This window comes from Myotis brandtii, unplaced genomic scaffold (assembly GCF_000412655.1).
Source record: "Myotis brandtii unplaced genomic scaffold, ASM41265v1 scaffold482, whole genome shotgun sequence".
In the NCBI taxonomy this organism is placed as follows: Eukaryota; Metazoa; Chordata; class Mammalia; order Chiroptera; family Vespertilionidae; genus Myotis; species Myotis brandtii.
In genome coordinates, this window is record NW_005368420.1 from 1,162,840 (window position 1) to 1,188,290 (window position 25,451).

General features: G+C 43.7%; 2 protein-coding genes across 9 annotated transcripts in view; one reads left to right on the forward strand and one right to left on the reverse strand.

Annotated features, from left to right (window-relative positions):
- The window catches only part of HVCN1 (hydrogen voltage gated channel 1), a 47,152-nt gene extending 24,376 nt beyond the window's left edge, over positions 1 to 22,776 (forward strand). For 2 of the 4 annotated variants that reach the window (XM_014547739.1, XM_014547737.1), the window contains one exon: positions 1,666 to 2,406. In XM_014547739.1, the coding sequence (XP_014403225.1) occupies positions 1,666 to 1,934 (269 nt within the window). In that variant the 3' untranslated portion in view covers positions 1,935 to 2,406. Of the gene's footprint in view, positions 1 to 1,665; positions 2,407 to 22,740 lie in introns of those variants that run through there. The other 2 variants (XM_014547740.1, XR_001364069.1) reach the window with 2 other exon arrangements.
- On the reverse strand, positions 13 to 25,451 carry TCTN1 (tectonic family member 1). 5 transcript variants are annotated; one of them, XM_005876238.2, is made up of 15 exons: positions 25,205 to 25,451; positions 24,044 to 24,164; positions 20,233 to 20,363; positions 19,003 to 19,154; positions 17,552 to 17,639; positions 16,018 to 16,127; positions 14,552 to 14,572; positions 10,726 to 10,863; positions 9,593 to 9,718; positions 9,127 to 9,212; positions 8,232 to 8,372; positions 6,594 to 6,756; positions 4,433 to 4,558; positions 3,399 to 3,543; positions 13 to 31 (listed from the first exon to the last, which is right to left on the reverse strand). In XM_005876238.2, exons 1-14 carry the CDS (start codon positions 25,422 to 25,424, stop codon positions 3,400 to 3,402), a joined length of 1,767 nt encoding a protein of 588 aa, XP_005876300.1. In that variant the 5' UTR covers positions 25,425 to 25,451; the 3' UTR covers positions 13 to 31; position 3,399. The 5 variants fall into 5 exon arrangements, with proteins under 5 accessions (XP_005876300.1, XP_005876302.1, XP_005876303.1 ...); XM_005876240.2 differs by having other exon boundaries at positions 22 to 95; XM_005876241.2 differs by lacking the exon at positions 13 to 31 and adding an exon at positions 128 to 146.

Sequence of the window (25,451 nt, forward strand, 5' to 3'; positions counted from 1 at the left end):
GGGTGGCAGAGCAGGTAGGAAGGGGTGGCGCCTGGGAGTGGACACAGAGGCTGCAGGTCGTGGTTTCCAGGTCGGTTTCCTCTCCTCCCCGCCGTCTAGAGGAAAGTGAAGTGGTCTGATCTGGGGTCCCACCACCACCTCTGTGCCTAAGACGGACACCAAGACATGTGCTCTCAGAGGAACTACCTTTCTCCTTTAGGCCCTATTTCTATTAGACCAGTGGTCGGCAAACCCACGGCTCACAAGCCACATGAGGCTCTTTGGCCCCTTGAGTGTGGCTCTTCCACAAAATACCACGTACAGTGCGATTGAAACTTCGTGGCCCATGCACAGAAGTCGGTTTTCGGCCTGGGCGAGTCTATTTTGAAGTGGCGTTAGAAGAAGTGGGGGGTGTCAGTCGGTCAGGCGAAAGGAGACACGGCGCAGGCAGGCCGCGGGATACGCAGCGCGGGGGAGGTGTGCTCAATTCATGCACGAGTTGAGTGAGCCAGTTAGTCAGCAGTCTCGTTGTGCAGTGGTTAGTGCTAGTCGCGTCCGCAAATGGTGCACGTGACAAAAGATAGACGAAACAAGTATACAAGACGAGTGTGGATGGGAGAGTTGGAAGGGGTCGGCCTCAGCGATCGTACCTCAATCAGATTGAGGACGTTTTTAGCAAAGGCCAGCTTAGGAGTACCCTAATTAAGTTAATAACAATGTACCTACCTATATAGTTTAAGTTTAAAAAATTTGGCTCTCAAAAGAAATTTCAATCGTTGTACTGTTGATATTTGGCTCTGTTGACTAATGAGTTTGCCGGCCACTGTATTAGACTAATCACACCCTACCCACCTGGGGAGGGGCCTCATCCAAAAGGGATGCAAGGAAGCTGAAAAATGGTTTACGCTAGATGCTGCCCCCTTTGAGAAAAGCACAACATGTGTTAGTGTGATGAAGGCTCTGAGAACTGTAATATTTTCCAAATTGACCAATCTGATACTTTCTGGGTACGTAATACCTATTCACATGCTGTAGACACTGGCTGTGGAGCACACACTTGGGGAAATACTGTGTATTTTAGGTAAAAAGCCTATGTCTTGCACACCCTGTTTGTACAAGGAGCCTCTACCTCAGAGAATTCATGTTTCTGCTGTGACTTTATTTTATTTTTATTGATTTGAGAGAGAGGAAGGGAGAGAGAGAAAAACATCTATGTGAGAGAGATTGGTTGCCTCGAGCACATGCACCAACTGAGGCAGGGATAGAACCTGCAACCCAGATACATTCCCTTAACTGGGAATCGAACCCACAACCCCTCAGTGCTCGGGCCGACACTCTATTCACTGAGCCACACCAGCCAGGCCAGCACCTTTGTGGCTTTTGCACACACTGCTGCTAGGCAGTGCCGTGGTGAAGAAGCTCTGTGCTAAGGAGCTCAATGCTCATCTGTTCAGTGATTATTTTTAAGGATTTTTCAGCCCCTGGGGACCAAAGAGAAGTATTTCACAACGAGGTCCTCAGAAATGAACAATCTGACCCTCCTAGTTCAGATGCCTTTAAGCAATGACTGTCTTGCTTGTCTGTCACCACTCTTCTCAACTGGATACATTCATAAGGAACACAGATTTTTTTTTCAAGTGGTTAAGTTAGAAACCAGGATCATTGAGACTCTCAATTATTTTTCAGGAATAATTATCTCAGTTAAGACACGTTCAGAACGGCAACTGTTGAGGTTAAAACAGATAAATATGCAATTGGCTGCCAAGATCCAGCACCTTGAGTTCAGCTGCTCTGAGAAGGTAAGAAAGCACTTCTGGGGAAATACCACCTGTTGGCAGTTGCCCACCTCAGCACAGTGCTTCTCACGCCAGGCCTTCGCTCCTGTGGGCCTTGAGCCAGGAGCACCCCTCCCCCTGGCCAAGTCTTCCCTGTCCTTGCCTCCTTCCCAGAGCTAGGCTGGGCGTCCCTCCTCTTGTCACTGGACCCCATCTGACTGTGGCAGTCGCCTTCAGCGGACTGACTCCACAAGCTTCATGGCCTGTCCTCGTACCAGGGCTCACGGAATGATGGTCACATCCCTGGTGAGGCTCAGAGGTAAATTCAGTTATTTCTCTGCTTTTGTAATAACAGGAACAAGAAATTGAAAGACTTAACAAGCTACTGAGACAGCACGGACTCCTGGGGGAGGTGAACTAGAGGCATCCCTGCTCCACTCGAGACACCGCCTCACGGGCTGTGGCTGTGAATGAGACGCGTGGGGCATCTGCGGGACAGGGCTGGTCTGATGTCTTTGCCTCCTACCCAGCCTGGATTCTGGAGGGACAGTCTTCCGGAAGGCTCTATCTCTTCCTCGGTGTGACCGAGGGCTTCCCATCCCATTCCCACCTGCACTGTATCACAAATGTATCATAAGCTGTTTCTCATGTTGAACACTTGACTCTTGCTTAAAAATGTACAACAAAGCTGGACAGTCACTAGTTGTACATAACATTTAATCTCATCAAATGTAGTTTTCACGTTCTACGTGAATACTGAGGCATTCTTTCATATGAGCGCTCTGAAAGACAAAAGAAAAAAAAAGGAAGCTACCTAGCGACCAGCCCTTCTGGAAAGGCCTTTTCTATTTCCAAGCTGTTCTGAACAGCTTGTTGTAGGGCAGTTCCCCAAGGAGGCTGTCCTCGGGTTCCCACCCCCTCCTCCGCATCACCCAGCTGCATCACCCAGCTGCTAGCTGGCTCCACCTCGTTCTGCCACCTGACATTTTTCTCAATTACTGTACAATTAATGTATAACATAAGCTCTCTCCTTCCCCCGGACCCTCCTACTATATTCTTTCCAGCTTCAACTGCTTGGAACTGCTCTGTGGCATTCCACACCAGCCCACCAGTTGGAGAGCTAGCTAGCGACAGTGCCTGGTACAGAAATGTCGATTGGACCCAAGACTCCACTCTAATTAACATGACATTTGGGGGAAGATCCCCTCCTGAGGCCTTGTATTCTATCTGCATGAGCTTATACAATAGTTCGCTATTTTTGTACTCATTTCAATGGGACTTGAAAGAAAACCTGAACTAAAAACAATGATTATTTTAACAACAACTCACATCAAAGCAGGAGGTGAGTGAACTGGATAAGCCCTCAATGCCTTTGCTACTTCAAAGTCTGTTCTCTCTACCGTCTTCCCAAAGGTGCAATTTGGTTTCCACATATGATCTGTGTGTTGAGAGTTTTGGAAATTACCAAGATCAGATAGTGCCCCATTTTAAAGTCAAACCAAGTAGAATAAAATTTCCAAAAGGAGGGAAATGAGTGGGGAGGGGAGGTGTACTGGTCTGGAAGTGTAATAAAATGAGATGTTGCTGAGGGGCCCCACAGCCACTCTATTCTAGAGGTGTAGCTTCCTTTCTTTAATGACTTACGTCAAACAAATGGGAAGAAGAAATTGAAGGGCAGCTTGGCATTGATGGTTGGCCGAGCTCTGAAGCCTGCCACTGCAGGAGCAGACACATCCACGAAAGTAACCGCAGTGGAAATAAGAATCGTCCTTTCTTTTCCTGAGTTGGTCTGTAATAAAAAGCCAGGGTGATGTAAGCCTTGCCGCCGTGTGTTACCAGGATAACAAAGACAGGAGGACATCTTTCATTCTCTTCCTCACCGACCATTGTTGGTCCGTTCAAAAATCTGATAGGTATGTGGAGGGCTAATCAGCCATTAACTTGGATGAGAGAAATAATTTTTACCCAGCTTGTCCCAACACATCAATGTCAATCACAACTCAATTTTCATGAGAATTTTAAAGATCAAATCTAAACAAGCGCGCTACTGTGAATAAAACCCTTGTCAGTGGAGGTTTTTCCTCTAAGACTTAGAGTCTAATCAGCAGTTCTCAACCTGTGGGTCGCGACCATCGGAAAACACATATAGCATATCAGATATTTGCATTACGATTCGTAACAGTAGCAAAATTACAGTTATGAAGTAGCAATGAAAATAATTTTATGGGTGGGGGTCACCACAACATGAGGAACTGTATTAAAGGGTCGCGGCATTAGGAAGGTTGAGAACCACTGGCTAAGTGAAAGAAAAAGACTGCTACAATGTTTTAAGAATCCAGATTGTTGCCCTAGCTGGTTTGGCTCAGTGGATAGAGTGTCGGCCTGCAGACAGAAGGCTCTCGGGTTTGATTCCAGTCAAGGGCACATGCCTGGGTTGCGGGTTCAATCCCTAGTAGGGGTCATGCAGGAGGCAGCCGATCAATGATTCTCTCTCATCATTGATGTTTCTATCTCTCTCCCTTCCTCTCTGAAATCAATAAAAATATATTTTAAAAAAATAATCCAGATTGTTTCCATTTTAATAATCTTTTTCACAAAATAATAAATTTTACTATCACACTTGAGTTTTGTCTGGACTTGGGTCTTAACCTATACCTTGAAACTAAAGTTAGGCCTACCTTAGGATATGAGGATGAAATTAGATTTGCAGTTACGTTGACTATTTTAGCCTGTGGGTTCAGTAAGGATCCGTACTTAGTCCACTTCACTTCTATAACCAAAGCCAGCGGGAGCTGGCAGACATCCTACAAAACAAAATGCTGTTAATCAGTTTGACTATTACGCCAACTGCAAGTCAAACTTAATCTGCAGTTCAGAGTTTTAATTATAAAATGTTTCACATATTACAAAATGTTCTGAACAAGAGAATGAATAGACTCTCAAAGTTCAGATAAAAACCGCTTAGAGAAAGCACATATTTTAAAGTACTCAATGCTCCAAAAACATTTTAACACCTAAAGCACAATTTTTCCATTCCTTCCAATTCCTCTGATTTCTAAAGAGGCCAGCATCACCTGGGAGTTGTAAGCCCAGTGCATGTCTGTAGAACCTTCAGGGCCTTGCCTGCTCTAACTTCCTCTACCTGTTTACAGCTACCTCCAAGATACTTGAGGAGAGAAACTGGCATTGGGTGGGGAGGAGAAAGAGAGGATGGTATTATTATCAGACAAATTAAACCCAATTGCATATCATGTTAAAATACACTTAAAAGAAATGTAAGTGCCTTCTTTTCATTTATCTAATTTCATCAATTGGCAATTAAGGTGTTACACTGGGTTTATAGGCAGAGTCTGAGTTGTCAAAGATACTGCCAACTCTCCACAGGAACCGAGCGCCTCCATGGAGCTGCCAGTTCAGACTGGATGCTGTGGGAGCTGGGCCTGAGGCCTCTGCCCCAGGGCCTCTGTTTGGGCAGCCCCAGGGGGAAAATGGTTGGTGGGCCTTCCCGATCTTTTTCCTGCCTCTAGAGTCTAGACCTCTATAGTTGGCAACTGTGATAACTGTTGAAGCTGCATGATGGTTAGAAGTGATTCCGTTGTATTATTCTATTTTTGTGTATGTTTGAAATTTTCCACAATAACAAGTTTTTAAAAACACATCTCTTCAAGGCATGAGAAGCTAGCAGGCCTGCTAAATTTGTGCCTGCCAAAAAGGCACTGGTGGGATCCTTAGCTTGGAACTGCCTTTGAAGCAATTTGTAGGCTGAGAGATCCTTGAATATCCTATTATTAGGAGAAGATGCAACAAGCAGCTGGTATAACTGAGCTTAGCAGATGCTCTCATGTCTGCTTCTACCTGGGTTTCCTGAAAGGTTGGCCCAAAACCCACCCCAGGCCCTGAGCTCCCTGGACCAGCACAGACCCTGGCAGTGCTAATGTCCTCGCTGCTGCGTCTCCTCCCAACGTTTTCCCTTCTGAGGGGGAAGTAATAACTGGACGTCTTAACCCATCTCCAAGAAGCCAGAAGCAATCTGCCTGGTTCACTGAGGCAGCAGCGCTGAGCCAAGACTTAGCAGCTGAACAGCAGGGACTGAGCAATCACCCGTCTCTGGTAGGAAGGGCGGGATCCGAGCTGGGGAGGCGTCCTCACCCCCCTGTCCCCATGCTATAAATATGCTAAGCAGATAATGAAAGGCCTGAAGAAACTGTGACAAGAAAAAGCTGGGCAATTAAAGGATAAGATGGAGAGCACACCTTCAGGCATGGGGGCCAGCCCACACTGACTGCTGAGACAAAAGGAAAAGGTGGGCAGAAGAATCACATGTGATCAGGAACCCATTTATAGGATGTCAAATTCCATTAAACTCTTGGGAACTTTTGAATTGAAAGCTCTCATGTGGGCCGCCTTTATAGACCAGGGAACAGCTCTGTGGATGAGAGGATGTCTCAATCTCCCTGAGACAGTCCTCACACTCGTCTCATATCCAGTGCCTAGAGGCCTCATGTAACCCCAACAATGACAGTAGGAATGGTCAGGTTCCCGGTTATGGAGTAACCACTAGGCACCATGAATATTAATCACCTCAGTAACTCAACAATCCCTATGAGGTTGGTCTATAGCCATCATTCCCACTGCACAGACAGGAAAGGGCCCAACCCCACAAAATCAATGGCCAGTGACAGCAGTGTTAACAAGGACAAAAATCAGTATTCAAGGTCCGGGCCCATCTGATGATAAAGCCCAGGCTCCAGCCCAGAGCCATCTACCTCCTACGGGGTGGAGGGGCAGTGGAAGAAAGAGAGATTGCCATTACGTGGCCTTCAACGTCTCCCCCTGTACCTTCGTGTGGGGTGCCTGGGTGATGAAGTGGACAGGCACCCAGTCCAGCACATCCTGGGCCTGAGAATTTCCAAAAGAGGCCACATAATCTGGGAAGCCCTGACCCTTCAGCAGGCTCTTCACCTTCTCCACGACAAGTGGACACGTGATAGTGCTGGTCAGTCTTTGGAGAAGGAAAAAGAAGTCAATCAAATGAGGCTGTTGTTCACACCAGCATTTTTCACAGGCTCAACAACACACATGCTCTCTCTGGTTTATTTTCTCTCCAAAAGGGGATTGTTTGAAAGAAGCCAATGTGTTTCTAACTTTGAGAAATAGTCGTTGGCCAAGGAGATGCATACAAAACAATGTTTCTCAAACTGTGTTCCATCAAGAGGCTCTGTACAAGAAAGGTTCCATGGCCAAAAGTTTGAGAACTATTGCATACCCATGTCCCTCCTGAAGTACACTGGCATATTAAAGGCTCTGAGAAGTCCTACAGTAGGAACATGTTTTTAACTTTAATTGGTATTTCCCAAACATATTGAATCATAGACCTACCCCTACTGACATCTTGTGGAAATGTATTCTGAACCCCCCTTTCACAAATGCTGGTCTAAAATGATCAGAACTAATAACGTAAGCTCTGGTCAGGGAGCTTAGTGGTTAGAGCGCCGTCACAGGTTCAATTCCCGGTCAAAGGCACCTACCTGGGTTGTAGGTTTGTTCCATGGCCCCAGGGCATGTGCAGGAGGCAACCAAATGATGTTTCCCTCTATTTCCCCCCGCCCCAACTCTCTCTCTAAAAATGAATGGAAAAAATATCCTCAGTGAGGATTAACAACAAAAAAAACAAAACTAATACTGTAAAAATGTAAATGGCGCATACTGGTCTAACCAAAATAATGACATAATTACCCTGGGGAGTTACAGGGTCAGAAGGGAGTGGATGGTGGGGTAGGGGGTGAAAGGGAATAGAGCCAGATTTTCATCTTCCATAGTGGGAACTCAAGAAATAATCTATAAAACTAAAATATCAAGAAATAGCGTTACATGCAGGCCATTTAAAGATTTGAAGGTAAATTTCCAAAAAATCAGCTATAAGAGTTACTACCTCTGGGGTGGGGCAGGTGAGGGTAAGAACTGCTATTTTAGACTAAGCCATGCAGAGCCATTTGACATTTTACAGTAGGTGCATGTTTGATAATAAAAAGGTAAATTAAAAGCAGAGCACACTCAGGCTTCCTCTCACTGGGCTTGCTATGTTGTGTGCAGGATATTAAAATGCAGACCTATAACAAGGACTTCTAGGGGAAGTATTTTTGCTGTGAACTCAAGTGCTATGCAACCTTAAAAACAAAACATACAAAGCCTTGAGGTTTTTACTCCACTCTATTTGATTTTAAAAATGGTTGTAATAGTTTTACTTTGAACCATGACACATGGCTTATGGTTCTGAGAATTAAAATAAAAAAACTATATTATAATGTATTCTCACTATTGCTACTACCTATTAATAATCATAAGGTACATTGTAGCTTTCACAGGCACTCCCATCAGCTGAGGCAAATGTCTGATTGAAAAGGGGGGGGGGAGCGGGATGTTTTATTTTCTGATCAACACATGCAAGTTCCAACAGAAAAAAAGTCACTCCCTTACCTTAGTTTACAGCCAGATTGCATATTGTAACCAAATAATACTGGGGTCCGAATCCCCTCTACTGCCAAGCAGTCTTGCTCAGCTGTGCTACGAAGAATAGTAAATTGTCCATATCTATTCATGGTCTGAATAATCCCAGACTTTCATGGAGAGTTAAGGGGTAACCACCCAGTATGACAGCGTCTGGTTCTCAGGAAACAGGGGCACACGTGTGACTGAGACATGAGGGAGACCCAAATACCTCTCTGGCCTCTGGGGATATGACAGCTATTTCCCAGGAGATGGTAAAACAGTTATAACTATTTTCCTTGATTGGATCCTCAGAAGAAAAAAAATCTTCAGAAACTGGCCCTTCAAAATTAATTCGAAGTTTTCAAAATCACTAAATTTGTTTGAATCTCTGTGAAATTAAATACATGTACATGGCCTGACCGGTTTGGCTCAGTAGATAAAGTGTCAGCTTGGGGACTGAAAGGTCCCAGGTTCGATTCCGGTCAAGGGCATATACCTTGGTTGCAGGCACATCCCCAGTGGGAGGTGTGCAGGAGGCAGCTGATCGATGTTTCTAACTCTCTATCTCTCTCCCTTCCTCTCTGTAAAAAAATCAATAAAATATATTAAAAAAAAAATACATCTACATGTCTGTCAGCTTTTCGGGGTTAAGACTTTCATTATAAACACTGACCTTGTCCTGGGTCGTGCTGTTCCACCCCTAACCTCTAGTCTCCAAGGAGCCCCACGTGCTGTGTGGCCCGACCAGCCCCTCCAGAGCCACCAGGGAAGCCTGTGGCCGAGACCAGCCCCTCCAGCCCACAGGCCCCTCAGCGATAAAGGGAAGCGTGGCTCCCGCACGTGGACAGGGAAATCAACCTTCTCCACGGAACCAAAAGGATATCCTTTGTGAGGCTGAAATCCAGCAGCCAGCGGGAGGCCCACAACATAACCAGGGTTTCCACTGAGAGGAACTGGCTTTGTATTTTGCTGAAAGACAATGCAGAAAAGCCCCCACGTAATTCTCACTTTAACAAGGAAGTGGCAGGGGGGAAATGAAATGCTTTTCAGAATAAAATCCGGACCAATAAAATAATTTCTCCCCTACTCAGAACTATAAATGTATCTGCTGAGTGTAGGAGTACATCATGCTGTAAAGGGCAGGCTTGCATGCAAGGACTCGGTCCCGGGGGAAAGGATGCAGGCCGCGGCCTGCTGCATTACAAACCCAATGCTATGTGCAAGCCTGCGTTCAGTGCAAGGGGTTAGGTGTGGCAATAGTTCTAAACTGAGATTATGGTTTTCACTGACAAGTTAGGGTTTCTTTTCACTTGGCAATGAGCTACTTGTACAAAATGGATCAAACTTACCTGAACAAAATGAATTTCAAACTTTTGCTGGAGCGGAAGCTCTGCGTCGCTCACTGTCCCCAGAAGGAGAGAGAGATCGGCTTTTGTTACTTCACCTGCTTCCGTGTATGTGAGACTGTACTTTACCTAAAAACGAAAACAACACTCCAAATACACCTGTTCCCATGACATTTCTGTAGCTGTATTAATAACTCAAATAAACTATAGAGAGGAGGCTAATGCTTTCCCATTTCTCCACTTGAAGCTTTTCTCTCCTGTCCAATCAGGTAGGGGAGGTGTTATTTCGGCATCACCCCTGCTGACAGGGTCATTTGAGCCTCTCTGTACCCGATTAGTAAGTTCCACATCAGCTGGCCTGGGCAGAATATAATCAGTCTCTCTCTGCAGTGGAAACATTAAAACAAAACAGTGGCCGAAACCGGTTTAGCTCAGTGAATAGAGCGTCGGCCTGCGGACTGAAAGGTCCCGGGTTCGATTCCGGTCAAGGGCATGTACCTAGGTTGCGGGCACATCCCCAGTAGGAGATGTGCAGGAGGCAGCTGATCGATGTTTCTCTCTCATCGATGTTTCTGACTCTCTATCTCTCTCCTTTCCTCTCTGTAAAAAATCAATAAAAAATATATATAAAAACAAAAAAAACAAAACAAAAAAAACAGTGGCAACAACAACAAACTTTTATGTATCCTTGTAAGTCACTGGGTTTATGGACAAAAAGCACACGTGATTACTTCAGAGACAAAGAGGTATCCTCTAAGGCAATGGTCGGCAAACTCATTCGTCAACAGAGCCAAATATCAACAGTACAACAATTGAAATTTCTTTTGAGAGCCAAATTTTTTAAACTTAAACTATATAGGTAGGTACATTATTATTAACTTAATTAGGGTACTCCTAAGGCTTAGGAAGAGCCACACTCAAGGGGCCAAAGAGCCGCATGTGGCTCGTGAGCCGCAGTTTGCCAACCACTGCTCTAAGGGAACAGCAGAAAGGCAAGCAGGAGGCCACATCAAGAAAAGCAATACCACAGTGTGGGCCAGAGCCCCTTTTGAAGGACATCCAGTTGAACCCCTGGAGACCATGCAGTTTGAGTCTGCCACAAACTGATGGAGCTTTCAAAGCCACTGGGCCCCTACCTCTAGAACGACCCTGGTGCAGACTTTAACAGCCCCAGCCTCTTCGACAAGAACCGGCTCCAATACGTGCGTGTCTGCCAGCCGGGTGAGCGTTTTATTTAGAGACTGAATGACGGTGGACTGGACAGTGATAGGGACCTGCAAAATAAAGAAGCCCTGGATTACCGAAGACACTACAACAGAAGTGAACGGGTTAAAATAACAAAACACTTGAAACGAACCTCCACTGACACACTGCCAAGTAGGGAAAAGCGTGCTATAGAACAACAGGCATGCTGTGTAATTCCACATTTGCGAAAATGTGGATATTTATATGTAAGTACATATATACGTTCACAGAGAAAATACTTAAGGATATAGCCAAAACTTTACTTGTGGTTACCTCTGAAAACATATGCTCACACACTCACACGTGTGTACAAATGTTCACAGCAGCATTTATAATAGCCACAAACTGAAAACAACCCACAGGTATATCAACTGATGACTGGATAAATAAAATGTGGTATATTCATACAAAAGAATATTATTCATCTATGAAAAGGAATAAGGGACTGACACCTGCCACAACATACATGAACCTTAAGCACATGGTGCTAAACAATAGAAGCCAGACACAAAAGGTCACATACTGTGTGATTCCTTTTACGTGAAATGTCCAGAATAGGCAAATCCACAGAAACAGAAAATATATTAGTGGTTGCTGGGCAGAGAGAGGGGGTTGGGGAAGAATGAAGAGTGGCTGCTAATAAGCACAGGGTTTATTCCTGGAGCAGTAAGAATGTCCTGGTGATAATGGTGATGGCTGCACTACCTTGTGAACATACCCCAAACCACTAACTTGTACACTTTTAAATGGTGAGTTTTATGGAGGTGAATTATGTCTCAAACACAACCACAAAAAACTCTCATCACACCATCAAATGCATGTGTATGTTATCACCTCCAAAACTCAGCTCCCATGGATAAATGCCCTCACTCTGTACGCACACATGCACATTCTCCAACAGTCCCAGGCACACCCTGTAGTATGTGGGTGTGGCTGGCAGAAACCAAACGGTCTAGGTTTTATTTTTTTAAATATATTTTTATTGATTTCAGAGAGGAAGGGAGAGGAAGAGATAGAAACATCAATAATGAGAGAGAATCACTGATTGGCTGCCTCTTGCATGCCCCCTACTGGGGATCGAGCCTGCAAACCGGCACATGCCTTTGACCGGAATCGAACCTGGGACCCTTCAGTCCAGAGGCTGACACTCTATCCACTGAGTAAAACCAGCTAGGGCCAAACGGTCCAGTTTAAACAAGCTTTGGAAAGACCAATGGGAAGAACAGACTCATCTACCAGCATCCACGGGAACAGCCACAAGAATGACAATGGCAGGGCTGTTCTGGTCTCCTGCATATCCCACTCAATCATCTCCCATCCCAAACTAAAGAACCAAAGCATCTATAATAATAAAAGCGTAATATGCTAATTAGGCCGGATAACCTTCCAGACGAAGCCAGGGCTGCAAGGGAAGCCCAGGTCCTGGGTGCCAGAGGGAAGCTGGTGCCGGCAATCAAGGGAAGGAAGGCCTACTCTGGCACAAATTTCGTGCATCAGGCCTCTAGTACTTAATAACACTATGGAGCCATAACTTAACCTTTCACTGATGGTTCAACCGATACTGACAATGATTCCAGGCTGTCATCGGGGCTTCACTCAATGGGGAGACTGGATCCCATTTTTATATTCCTGATTCTCTAACAGACCTTGGAAGTCACTTTTAGGAAAAAACCTTAGGCCCTGGCTGGGTAGCTGTTGGTTAGAGCATCATCTGGATATGCCAAGGTTGTGAGTTCAATCCTGGTGAGGGCACATACAAGAAACAACCAATGAATGCATAACTAAGTGGAACAACAAATTAATCTCTCTCTCTCTCAAATCAGTAAGTAAAAATTGTAAATGAAGAAACCTCTGATATTAGTTGATACGCTTGTCTTTCAGAGCACAAACTCTAACGCCACACAAATCTGAGTTGGAAGTCCCAGCCTTCCACTTCCTGTGTGGCCACAGGATGCAGAGAGAATGTGCGTGAAGCCTGTAACTCAAGGCCTGGTACACAGAAGAGCTAGTCCAGTGTCATGGTCTCTGTGGCCAGACAGCCTGGATTCCTGTCCTGGCTCTGCCACTTCCCTGCTGCATAGCCTTGGGCAAGTAATTCATCTGTGAATCACGTGACAGAGGGGCACAATAACAGGACCTACTTCCTAGGATTGCTGAGATGACCAAAGGACTTCAGACATGTGTAGCACTTGGAACAATGCTTGGCACACACTTCGTGCCTTTCAGTAACATCCCATTATTCCTCATAAAGGATCTTCCCTACTTGATTGAGCCAATCCCCTAGTCATTCATTCACTTAACATATAACCCAACACATACTAGGCACCGCCCTAGTACTAAGGATATATCGCAGACAGGGCCACTGCCCCACAGACAGTTCAAGCTTTGAATGGTAGGTTCAAAGCACTTTTTAGTGACTAGAGGTATTTGAGAGCTAGTCCAGTGACTTTCAAACTGGGTTCCTGGGAGCTCTGGGTTCCTCAAAGGGGCCAAACCAGCAGAGAGATGGAGGCTGGGCAGGTGGAGAGCTTCTGACACCACCCTTATTCCAACCAGGGGCTTTGGGTTCAATCCATCTTACACACTAGGCAGAGTTCTGTTTGAGATTTCATTTGAAGAAGCTCTATAACTAAAACAAGTTTGAAAACCCCCTTCACAGAAGAGGAAATCCAGGCCCACACACAGTCGTGTGAAGTTCAAATCACATGACTACTTCCTTTCAAATGTCGACCTCAAACACATTTGTGTCCAGAGCCTTAATGACATCAGTGGGAGTAGGATCGTTGTCCCAAGTGCTTCCTGTGTGACAGACGCTGCACAAAGCAGCTCATGCGCATTGAGGCTTATCGCCCGCTTGACAACTGGGGGTGTGAGGGGCATGTTATATGAGAAAGTCATGGCAGGGCTGACTTTTGAATAAGGCTGACTAACCACACAGGCTTTGGGATACTATGGCAAGGCCATCGCCTGCATTCACAGACCCAAGAATAAGAGGTAGAGCCACGTTCCTCCTCCTGACATACCTTCAGAGACACTGGCCTCCTCACCACAGCCTGACAGGGCCCCTGGGCTGGGGGCGGATAGGCTTGGAACAACCTGCCCACAACTAAATGTGAAGCTACACTGGGATGCTCACCTCTCACTGGGGAAAATGTCTCTATCCTCCTCTCCTCACTGGACAGACAGCATCCTGGGGGCTAGCCCGCTCTCCTGACAAGAGACCAAGGAGGTATCAAGGGAGGCCAGAAAGCACAGAGGCCGATCACACCAACATATGACTACAAAAGGGTCATCCATGAAGTTTCCCTATTTCATTTCTGCTTGTTTTTGTTTTGTTTTTTGTTAACCCTCACCTGAGGATATTTTTCCATTGATTTTTAGTGAGAGTGGACGAGAGAGGGAAAGACAGAGAGAAACATCAATGTGAGAGAAACACATCGATTGGTTGCCTCCTGCACACATCCCGCCCAGGGGCCAGGCTGGGGAGGAGCCTGCAACCAAGGTACATGCCCTTGACTGGAATTGAACCCGGGGTCCCTTCGTTCCACAGGCCAACGCTCTATCCACTGAGCCAAACTGGCTAGGGCTCTGCTTGCTTTTTGAGACGTGTTTTTGTTCTTGGCAGTAAGGTACTTTTCTAATCATAAGTATAATCATTTCCAAAGGCTCAGAAATAAGACAGTGTATAATAAACTTTCCATTAAGAAATACTCTTACCTTTGTTTTTGAATTAGGTACCTAGACAGAAAGAAACAACAAATTTTGTTAAATACAACAACAACAAAAATCATTTTTATTGCTTTTTTTTTTTCAGACTGGGGGTCAAAGGGCATATTCATCTTATTTAAGACTTCACAAAGAGGAAAACAGAATATCCTTAATCAAGACCTGCCAGCTATATCTTTTAGTATCTATGTCATAATCAAAGAGGTAACCTTACGTTTTCCTTTGATATTCACCTCCTCCAAAATGGAAGCTTAATAGACCAACCCAACAGAGCCAGTCTTAGGAAGCCTCTCTGCTTCAGGGTCATCACTCGGTATTTTCCATGCGGTCACCAGTGACACAGCCCCGTGAGGAAGACATAGCTCCCACCTGCCAGTCACTCTCACTGCACTGTGCTCGCTGAAGGTCAGCATCCTTCACAGCCTCCTAAGTGGTCTTCCTGCCTCTAGCCCAAGCCCCCTCAAGGCCACACCCCTGCCTCCTCTACACAGCCAGAGCACTCTTCCTGAAGGCCTCAGCCTCCCTTCCATAATCGCAGGACACCCACCCTTTTAGGCCACTGGAGCTTCAGGGAGGGAGATGAGTAGACCATTTTGGGGAGGCCTGTGCTGAAAGAGACCTGTGCCTGCATGCCAGAGGGAATACTTCCAGAAAACTGAGAAGGCCAACTCGCTGGAAGAATTCGCAGGCCTAGATGGCTGACATGAGAAGGGAGGGGAGAAAAAAGGTTAAACTTGACTCTGAAAATTGAAGCCCAGATGGATACTGATGCCATGGACCACTCTTCCACTACCTCCCAAAAAAGAAAATCAGGAGATCTGGGATTTCACAATAATCCCATGTTTTTTAAACATTAAAAAACATTTTCTCCCCTGCAGCCCTCCATGTCATCCACCAAATGGGCCGGTGGCGTCTCTCATTTATTCAGGTCAGGCTCAGGTCCCTGCGACCAGGAGGAAGGGGCCTCTTCACCACTGTGGCCTCTTTCCCTCTCCCAGCAATCCTATTTCCTGCCCTTCCCTGGTTGCTTATTTCATCTGCCAGCCAGAAAGTGGATTTTCTATCCTTTTCTGGTCTGTTTCTCAGAGAGATCTCTACTTGGTGCTAATATGATTATTTCTGTCACAGACATTAAGATGCTTTTATCATTGGTAAAGTTTTTGGTTATTATTTTTTTAATTCAGGAAACAGACATTATTGGTTACCATCAAAATGAGTGAAAGAAAAAAGAAAAAATGAATAAAAGCAAAATATAAGCTAGCTAGATAAAAATAGAAATTATTTTAAGTGATTTTTTCCCAGTATGTTCAGTATCAGTATACCAAAGAACTGGAGACATTTTAAAATTTGAGTGTCAATCATGTACTTAAATTATTCTATATTTGTCATATTTTAAAAGGGTACCAAGAACAGAAAATAAACCTAACGAATCAGCTTCACTTCAAAATAATTCTTACCCTCAAAATGTTAGGGCTGCTGTAATGAGCCATGCGCAGAGCTTCCATTTCTTCGCACTGCTCCAAGTTTATCCTTCTGGTGCACTTAACAGCTTGATTCATCAGAAATGCTGGAAATCATAACGTTCCCAAGGGGAAAAAATTAAAAAAGAAAATTTCAACTGTCCAATGGTAGCTATAAAATTGTAGTAGAAGTAAAATTACAAAATACATTGATACAGATATACGACATGTTTAAAAGGGGGCTTAAAATTCATTTTTCAAATAGGCAACACATTCACATGATTCCAAATTAAAGATCACAAAAAGTATTGAGAGGTCTCCCTTGGGGCCCTGGTTACCCAGCCCCCAAAGACACTCGGCATGAAGTTTCTTGTGTATCTTTCTGAAAATATTCTATGCAAATAAAAATGTTTAAAAGTAAATATATTTTTACTATTTCTTTCCCCTTTTAGAAACAAATGCACAATATATATCTCCTGCCCTTTGTTTTTTTCACTGAACAATCTTGGAGTTCAGCCTGTCTCATCCTCCTCCCTTTTTTTTTAGGAATAATTAGTATCCTACTATAGATATGCCATAATTCACTCAGCCAGTTCCCCATGACAGATGCTTAAGTTGTCTCAAGCTTTCTGTCGCAAACAATGCTACAATCTATTATTTTGCATGTGAGCCAGAGTTTCTGTAGGACCAACTCCTAGAAGAACAGCAGGGTCAAAGGGCATATTCATTTGCAACTTTAATACATACTGCTAAACTGCTCTTCACAGAGGCTGTACCAATAAATAGTCCCACCAGCTCTGTAGATGAGTGCCTATTTCCCCACAAGCCCTACATTCTTAAGCTTTGCAAGTCCATTAGATGGAAATGCTCTCAGTTCGGTTTTAATTCACGCTGGTCAACAGAATACATTTTCCTTCGCGTATCAAATGATGTTTCAATAAGCCACAAGCTATCACCCATTCTTGGCTGGCTTCTTCCTAGTGAGGCTGGCATAAGGACGGGAGAGCCAGGCTTGCTGCCTCCCACTGCCAAGACGATTGCTCCACAGTTCTGGGAAGCTCCTAAAAGGAGCAGCAGGGCCCATGGGAAGCAGTTGTGTGGGCTACATCCCTGCCCGCCCCCCTCCACCTAGGTGAACCTGAGCAAGAAACTGAATGTTTCTCAGGTTCCTCATCTAATGACAATAACTCTACCCCAGAGGCACTGAGCATCATACCCAGCACACAGTGAGTGCTTAATGAACATCAGCTACTGACAAACTTTAGCTCTGGTGAAGAGAGAACTTTCCCACAGATGGAGGTGTTAAACAACTCAGTGGGCTGGTTCAGGTTGGGAGTCCCCATCCTCCAAGCACTCAAGCAGTGAATGCATGTGGCAGGAAAGATTCTGGCACCGAACGACATAATCTTTGAGGCTTCTTTCAACTCTAAGACTCTGCTTCTAGTCATGAAGCCTGTTTAATTATGATTACTATAAATTTAAAATAAGCTAAGTCTGTTTTAAGGACAAAGAAAACTGCCCGCTCTCTTACCTGCAGGGTTATTATCAGTGCACAGAGATGACGCAAGGGGGGAAGGAAATCTCAAAAATGAATCTGAAGTCTGCAGAAGAACCCCATACTGCAAAGAGAACCACCAACAGTTATTAAGTTATTCATTCAACACTTATTGGACACCTACTGTGTGCCAAGCAGCATTTCAGACATTAGGAACACAGTGGTGAGCAAAAAACAGATATGGTCCTTGCCTGAATGGAGCTTACATGTAGCTGCCCCATCCATTTCTTTTAAGGATGCATGTTTCTTTGTATCCATGTTACTATATATTGCAGGCCTTTTTATTAAGGAATTCCTCTGGAAGGTTATATAAGAAGCTGACATAGGTGTCTGCCTCTACAGACAAGAACATGGTGGCCAGGGACAGGGGTGAGAGAGATAATTATTTTTCAACTAGAGGCCCGGTGCACGAAATTTGTGCACTGGGGCGGGGGGAGGGTGTTTCCACCACCGCCGCTGCGCTCGCCAGCCGTGAGCCCGGCTTCTGGCTGCGTGGCGCTCCCCGTGGTAGCGCACTGACCACCAGGGGGCAGTTCCTGCATTGAGCGTCTGCCCCCTGGTCATCAGTGCACGTCATAGCAACCGGTTGTTCCGCCATTCGGTCCATTTGCATATTAGCCTTTTATTATATAGGATAGCAATACTTATTTAAATCACATTGAAAGGTTTACTAAGGAACAGATATAAAATAGCACACATCATCCCCAAGTCTATACAGCTAAATACAACTTTGAGAAGATTAGGCATCCCACCAATCCCCTCTGTTCCAGCAGCATGCCTCCAGCACCTTGCTACATTTCTTGAGGTGGAAAAGAACAAATTCTGCAGAGATAAATGCAAGCTTACCACAGAATAAATGACTTTAAGCCCTATGTTAGAGCCCCAGCTGGTGTGGCTCAGTTGATTAGAGTGTCACCCCATGTACCAAAAGGTCTTGGGTTTGATTCCTAGTCAGGGCACATGCCTAGGTTACAGGTCTGATCCCCGGTGCAACTGAAAGATGTTTCTCTCACTTGATGTTTCTCTATCTCTGTCTCTGTCTGTCTCTGTCTCTCTCTCTCTCTCGTGCCTAGGTTACAGGTCCGATCCCCGGTGCAACTGAAAGATGTTTCTCTCTCACCTGATGTTTCCCTGTCTCTGTCTCTCTCTGTATCTGTCTCTCTCTCTCTCTCAAATCAATGGACATGTCCTCGGGTGAGGATTAAAAAATAAATAAATAAAATAAAAAATAATTCCTATGTTAGAATTCAACTACTCAACTTTAATTTTCATGATTTTTGATTTATAGGCACAAACATTAATTTGTTGTGTGTATTATATGAATTATATGTCTCAGGTAGCTGATTTTACTGGGAACATATTGAAAAAATAACTTACAAGGACAGGATATTTGCAACAGGATGAATAGACTTAGGTTCTCGGCTCACCTCATATTTAGTAGTATTTGGAACATCTGGTTTGTCTGTTAAAGAAACATCTGATTCTGCATTCAATGAAAAACCATGGAATGTTTTCATCAATTTATCAAAATTGTTTTCATCAGGCACTTCTGGATCAATAAAGGATAATGCAGGTTTATCTGTTTTTAGAAAAAATATTTTAAATCAGTATAAAATACATATATATTTTATATACAGCATATATAAAATTTTGAAAGTCTTAATAGCAATAAGACACGTGAAAAAAATAAAGTATCTTTCTCCATATCTACTTCCCCCAAGATTTCTTGAATCTGACTAAATAAACAGGCTCTTCAGACTTGGCCTGTTTCTCTAACAGTGTAGAAGCAATGGTTTCTAAAGCCACAGATAAATAGCACAACAGAAGCCAGTAATAATCAACAACTTTCTCCATCCCAGATGGCTATGGGAATGAAAGACCCTATTTCTACCCTCACACAGCCACCTCTGAAGTCCGGGAGAATACATGCTGTTTATGGAAGAGGTAGAAGGGAATAGGCTGGTAGGTTCACTGGGCCACTCTTATGTCAAAGAATGTGACAGTGATGGACCAGTCACTACTCCAGGTTACAAATCACAGAGCATTCCCCTAAGTGTTCACTTATAAGGGAACAAAGCCAAAATATGAAGACATTCTGAAAAGATGATAAAGCTTAACTGGGTACAACCATAAATGTGTCTCTGATCTTTGATAGCGCTAACATTTGACATTTTACCTGTGCTTTGGATCTAGTCACCTATTTGAGCCAAACGCTCAGATAAAAATAAAGATCCTGTTTTCATGCAAATATTCTAAGTAAAAATAAAAGAGAAAAAAGGAAATTGAAACCATAGCTGAACCTGATTCTCAATCATTAAACCAGTAGGAAATAAAGCAAAAAAAAAACCAACAACTCTCATGTGCCTAAATAAATTTAGATTCCTATGCATGTCTACATATCATAAACACCTTTAAAATGAAGTATGAGACTTTAAAAGTCAACTATACAAGCAGTTCCTTTGCTTGTAAAGAAAATGTGCATGTCCACAGGTCTCTAAAGTTACTTGCAGTTGCCTAGGAAACGGCCTCAGAAGATACACCCTAGCCAAACCATAGAATGATTGCTTTAAATCTAACTAGATTGGACATTTTCCCATAAAAGATCTTTTAAAAGAAAAAAAAAAGTCAGAGTTTTACAAAGTATATCAAATACTCACAGTTTGTAATATGAATGCAGAAAATAGATGGATTGATCTGGTCTACAACTTTAAATATCCTCTGGGGCGGGTTTGCTGTTAAATTCAACGAATAGATGGCTGCTTTTTGGCTACAAAACTGACTATCACCCCTGAAAATTAAAAAAAAAATAATAAGACAAAGTTTTAAGGCATGTGCACACAATCTTAGCAAGATTCTTTAAAACTGTCAGATGCTTGTACTGTGTACTATGTTAACAACTACATGGAAGATATTTATGAAAGTGTGATGCTAGAATTGAATCCATTTTTATTTAGTTTATTCAGTGTTAAAATGTTTGGCATTTGAAACATTTTCCTCTAACAGGAAAAATATTAAGACAAGTAGAATAACCTTCAAGGAAATCTTGTCAAGTATGAAATGTAGATCAGGGTATAATTTTGATGTAAATGAACCCTGCAAACTCTGACAGAATCAATTATGTAAAATTTTGCAGAACTTTTATAAGTAATCAGAAGGAACCTAAAATTCCTTTTCTTCAGAATAAAGCCATCTTCAAAGTACTGTGAAAATTAGAAAATATGAAGACATCTGAAAGTTTTGGAGCTTACAAGTTATAGTCAGGTCTTCAACCAATCCCAGACTTGACAAACCCTAATCAATTTGACACAGATACAGATATGGCGCTAGAGATATAACAGAAATGGGATCATATTCTACATACTGCTCTCAGGCCTTTTCTCACTTATTATATATTGCCCAATATTTATGTCATCAAATATGTTTTTGCAATGTTATACTAAATGATTTCATTGTACACCAACTTATTAAGATACCCTAATTTCTTTTTAACCAATCCTCTACTGTTGGTTTAGGTTGTTTCTAATTTTCCCCGGTTCTTTCTGATGCTATAATGACATCCTTGTATGAATGTCTCCAATTATTTCCTTAGGCTATATCCCCTGAAGAAGAATTGCTGGGTCAAAAGGTAGGTACATAATTTAAGGCTATTGAGACATATTGCCAGATTGCCCTCCAGAAAGGCAAGATGCATCCTCACCAACACTGTAGCAAAGAGTGCTGTTTCCCCGGAATCTTGCCAAGATTGGATATTATCCAACTTATAAATATCCTTTGCCAATTTCATGGGCAAAAATCCGTTATCCAGTTGTTTTAATTTGAATTTTATAATTTACTGGCAAGGTTAAACATATTTCCATATGGTTACTGCTCACTGGTATTTCCTCCTTAAGTTGCTTACTCATATCTATTGGCCATTTGTGTATCAGAATGTTTGTCTTTTCATTGATTTGTGAGAGCCCATATTTTAAAGAATCTCCTTTTAGTGTCATGTGTTATACATACTTTTTCCCAGTAATTACCTTTCAATTTTAGGGTCTTTTTGTCATTATAGAAGTTTCAATTGGTTTTTATAATCATGATTCCTTTTTAAAAATTGAGGTATAACTAATTTTTTAAAATAATGAAATTGTCAATCTTTTATAGTTTGTGGGTTTATGCTTTAAAAACATTCCGTAGCCTAAGATTAACAAATGTTCACCTAGCCCAGCAGGCGTGGCTCAATGGTTGGTTTAGTGTTGACCTATAAACCAGGTCACAGTTCAATTCCCCATCAGGGCACATGCCCAGGTTGTAGGCTTGATCCCCAGTAGGGGGCGTGCAGGAGGCAGCCAATCAATGATTCTCTATCATTGTTGTTTCTATCTCTTTCCCTCTCCCTTCCTCTCTCAAATAAAACGCGCGCACACACACACACACACACACAACAAATGTTCACCTATATTTTTCATTCATTTTTTTATTTGATTTTTTTGTTGTGGTTAATCATTGTGGGGCGCGGCTACAGTGTTTTGGCCAGGTTCAAGCCTCGGACTAATGAAAGGACAGGGTCCTCTCATTGCTATGTGCAAGTCCCAGCTGGAGGGCAGGGCCCTCCCAGCACAATTATAGCCAACAGCTGTAGTTGTAAGCTTGAACCTATGGTCCGAACACGTGGCCCCACATGCTTGTGCGATAGAGTTCAGGTGCATGTAGTTGAGTGGGGTTGAAACTCATGAGAATGCTGTAAACAACTTGATCACGCCCCTACTTTGCCTCGTGGCATTTGCTATAAAATAAAGACACGGCTTGTGGGCGCTGGCGCTGTCTCCTCATCAGGGAGCAGCGTCCCACCGAGACCCAGCTTTCATTCTCTTGTCTGTCTTTTCTCAATCCTTTCACTCCCCCACTCAGGATCACCTTTGGCCATAACAAGTGGCGCCTGAGCAGGCCCCCTTGGCTGTGCTGGCGCGTAACAAATCATCATCTGAGGATATTTTTCCCGTTGATTTTTTTTTTTCAGAGAGAGTGGAAAGGAGGGGGGAGATGTGAGTCACATTGATTGGTTGCCACTTGCAACCTGACCGCCAGGACCAGGAATGGAGCCTGCAACCATGGTATGTGCCCTTGTCCAGAATTGAACCTGGGACCGTTCAGTCCTCGGGCTGATGCTCTATTCACTGAACCAGCTAGGGCAGCCGTGGGCAAACTACGGCCCGCAGGCCGGATCCGGCCCGTTTGAAATGAATAAAACTGAAAAAAAAAAAAAAGACCGTACCCTTTTATGTAATGATGTTTACTTTGAATTTATATTAGTTCACACAAACACTCCATCCATGCTTTTGTTCCGGCCCTCCGGTCCAGTTTAAGAACCCATTGTGGCCGAACCGGTTTGGCTCAGTGGATAGAGCGTCGGCCTGCAGACTCAAGGGTCCCGGGTTCGATTCCGGTCAAGGGCATGTACCTTGGTTGCGCTGCGGGCACATCCCCAGTAGGGAGTGTGCAGGAGGCAGCTGATCGATGTTTCTAACTCTCTATCCCTTTCCCCTCCCCTCTGTAAAAAAATCAATAAAAAATATTAAAAAAAAAAAAAGAACCCATTGTGGCCCTCGAGTCAACAAAAAGTTTCACCCCTGAGGTAGGGCCATTCTTTAATTTTTTAGTGTATTTCATTCTTCAATCTATTGGTAAGAGTTTGCTATTCTTTTTTTTTTGCTATTCCTATTCAGTAACCTCTTGGCTGTTCTCATCTGTTTAGTCTTCCAGATGAGTTTTAGAATCATTTTAATACAATATCCCTTTCCCATCTAACTAGAATTAAATTTATAAATTAAGTTCTTATAAATTAATTACATAATTACTCCATCTCTGAATATGTTGGTCCCATCCTGAATAAATTAACTTCTTTAAGTGCTGCTGTTTTTCAAAAAGCTTTGGAATCTGAATTAGGAGAAACAGATCACTCAGAAGAGATTCTTTTTTACCTTGTAATAGGCTAGGAATGTCGTTTTCCATTATTTTCCTATACAATATGAACTGTGAGGACTCCTAGGGGATTTGCATATCAGGTAAAAAAACAAAGCTTTCCTGACCATCTACTTAGTTTATTGTTACTATCACTACGTCCAAAACAAAAGCTGTAAAATTAAACTGCACCTTTCACACTAGGCTACACAAAACAGGAATTCACTAATGCAAAAATGATGCATTATCTGTTTACAAATCAAAGTGAAATGTAATTCAATCTCTGAACACAGATTTCCTTATACTCTTAAAAAAGTACTCTGCTCTTTTGACTGCACTATCATCTGGTTGGATGCAATAAGAGATAGATACTCTTCTACATACTGGTTGGACAGCATGGCTTCTGAAGGATGCAAAATTCAGGAAATCAGGCTTGAGTTTTTCTGCCACGGGGGCATTTTCATGGTCTTCTCAAAATCTTATAATCTTGGTCTAATTTTATCAAAACTTCATGTGTCACAAACTTACATGACAACTGGAACTGAGCAATCAGAAAAGACACTAAAATCCACGGAGCTGCAATCAGGATCACAACAGCAGTTGACGTCACACTGTGCTGGGGACAGGTCACAGACACACAAAGCAGCAACTACAGAAAGGAGAGAATGGATGCAGAGCGTCACAATCAGCAGGTAGTGACTGCCCCCTGCCACTGCAATGCACCAGTGGTACAAATATCCACTTGATTTTTGCTACTGCACTTTGGGAGAGATGAAGTGAAGATTAGTCAGGTTGAGCACTCCTCAATCCCGGGTTTCCCCAAAGTGGCTAGTCATCTGGCTCACCTGGAAAGCTGTCTGTCTGTGCTCTATCTGCCTACAGAGACCCCGATTTGGTAAGCTGACTGTGAACCCCAGACATCTGTGTTGTTCAAAAATTTTCCAGTGATTGCCCTGACCGGTTTGGCTCAGTGGATTGAGCATCAGCCTGCAGACTCAGGGGTCCTGGGTTCGATTCCGGTCAAGGGCATGTACCTTGGTTGCGGGCACATCCCCAGTGGGGGGTGTGCAGGAGGCAGCTGATGGATGTTTCTCTCTCATCGATGTTTCTAACTCTCTATCCCTCTCCCTTCTTCTCTGTAAAAAATCAATAAAATATATTTTTTTAAAAATTTCCCAGTGATGCTGACAGACAGGTTTAAGAACCAGCTAAATCACTTGCCTGACCATAAGAACCATCCGATTAATATTACAGACCCCCAACCTCCTCTGATTCAGAGGAAGGACCCAGTTAAAGGCCACCAGGAATTAGGGTTCTGTGCATCCTCTGCATTTAATTTTCACAACTGCCTAGAAACTGTCGACTTAATTTCTTCTTTGGCTGCAAAGCTGCAAGGACTTCATTCATTATTACCTTTAGCATTAATGTTGTCCAGGACCACTGCAAGTACTTTCAAAGATTTACTATTGTCCCACTTACGCTCTTTGAGCCTCGGTTTTCTCATCTGTAGGACAAGGATACTATCTGCCTCTAAAAGTTATTGAGAGAATCCCTATGAAACACTTGGGAATGCTTGCACAATAAAGTGTTCAATAAACATTAACCAACATTATTATTACACCCTCACCCGGGCTACCCCCTCCAGGATGGATCACTGTGGATCCCCTGGACCCGGCACTTGGTACCCACCGTCCGTGACCGGGGTGGGCCTGGGACCGGCGGAGGGTCCGGGGACACTGGGGGTACCCGGGGGCCTAGCAGACAAGGCAGGTCGGGGAGTCGTCGGGGCTGGTTCCGTAGAGTTGAGGCCCTCCGTTGTCACCACCAGGGTGGTCCCGGCTTGGGCGTTCACGGAGGCCCAGCAGTCCAGGAGCACCAGCAGGAGTCGGGGGAGGCCCCGCGGCCCCATCGTCCGGTCGAACCCGACCAGGGAGGC

Coding starts and splice junctions, on each gene's coding strand:
- TCTN1 (XM_005876238.2), bottom strand. CDS start 25,424: ATGGGGCCGCGGGGCCTCCCCCGACTCCTGCTGGTGCTCCTGGACTGC. Junction 24,165..25,204: donor GCCCACCCCGGTCACGGACG/GTGGGTACCAAG, acceptor TCCTTTCTGTAG/TTGCTGCTTTGTGTGTCTGT. Junction 9,213..9,592: donor TTGAAATTCATTTTGTTCAG/GTAAGTTTGATC, acceptor ATTGTCTTTCAG/CAAAATACAAAGCCAGTTCC.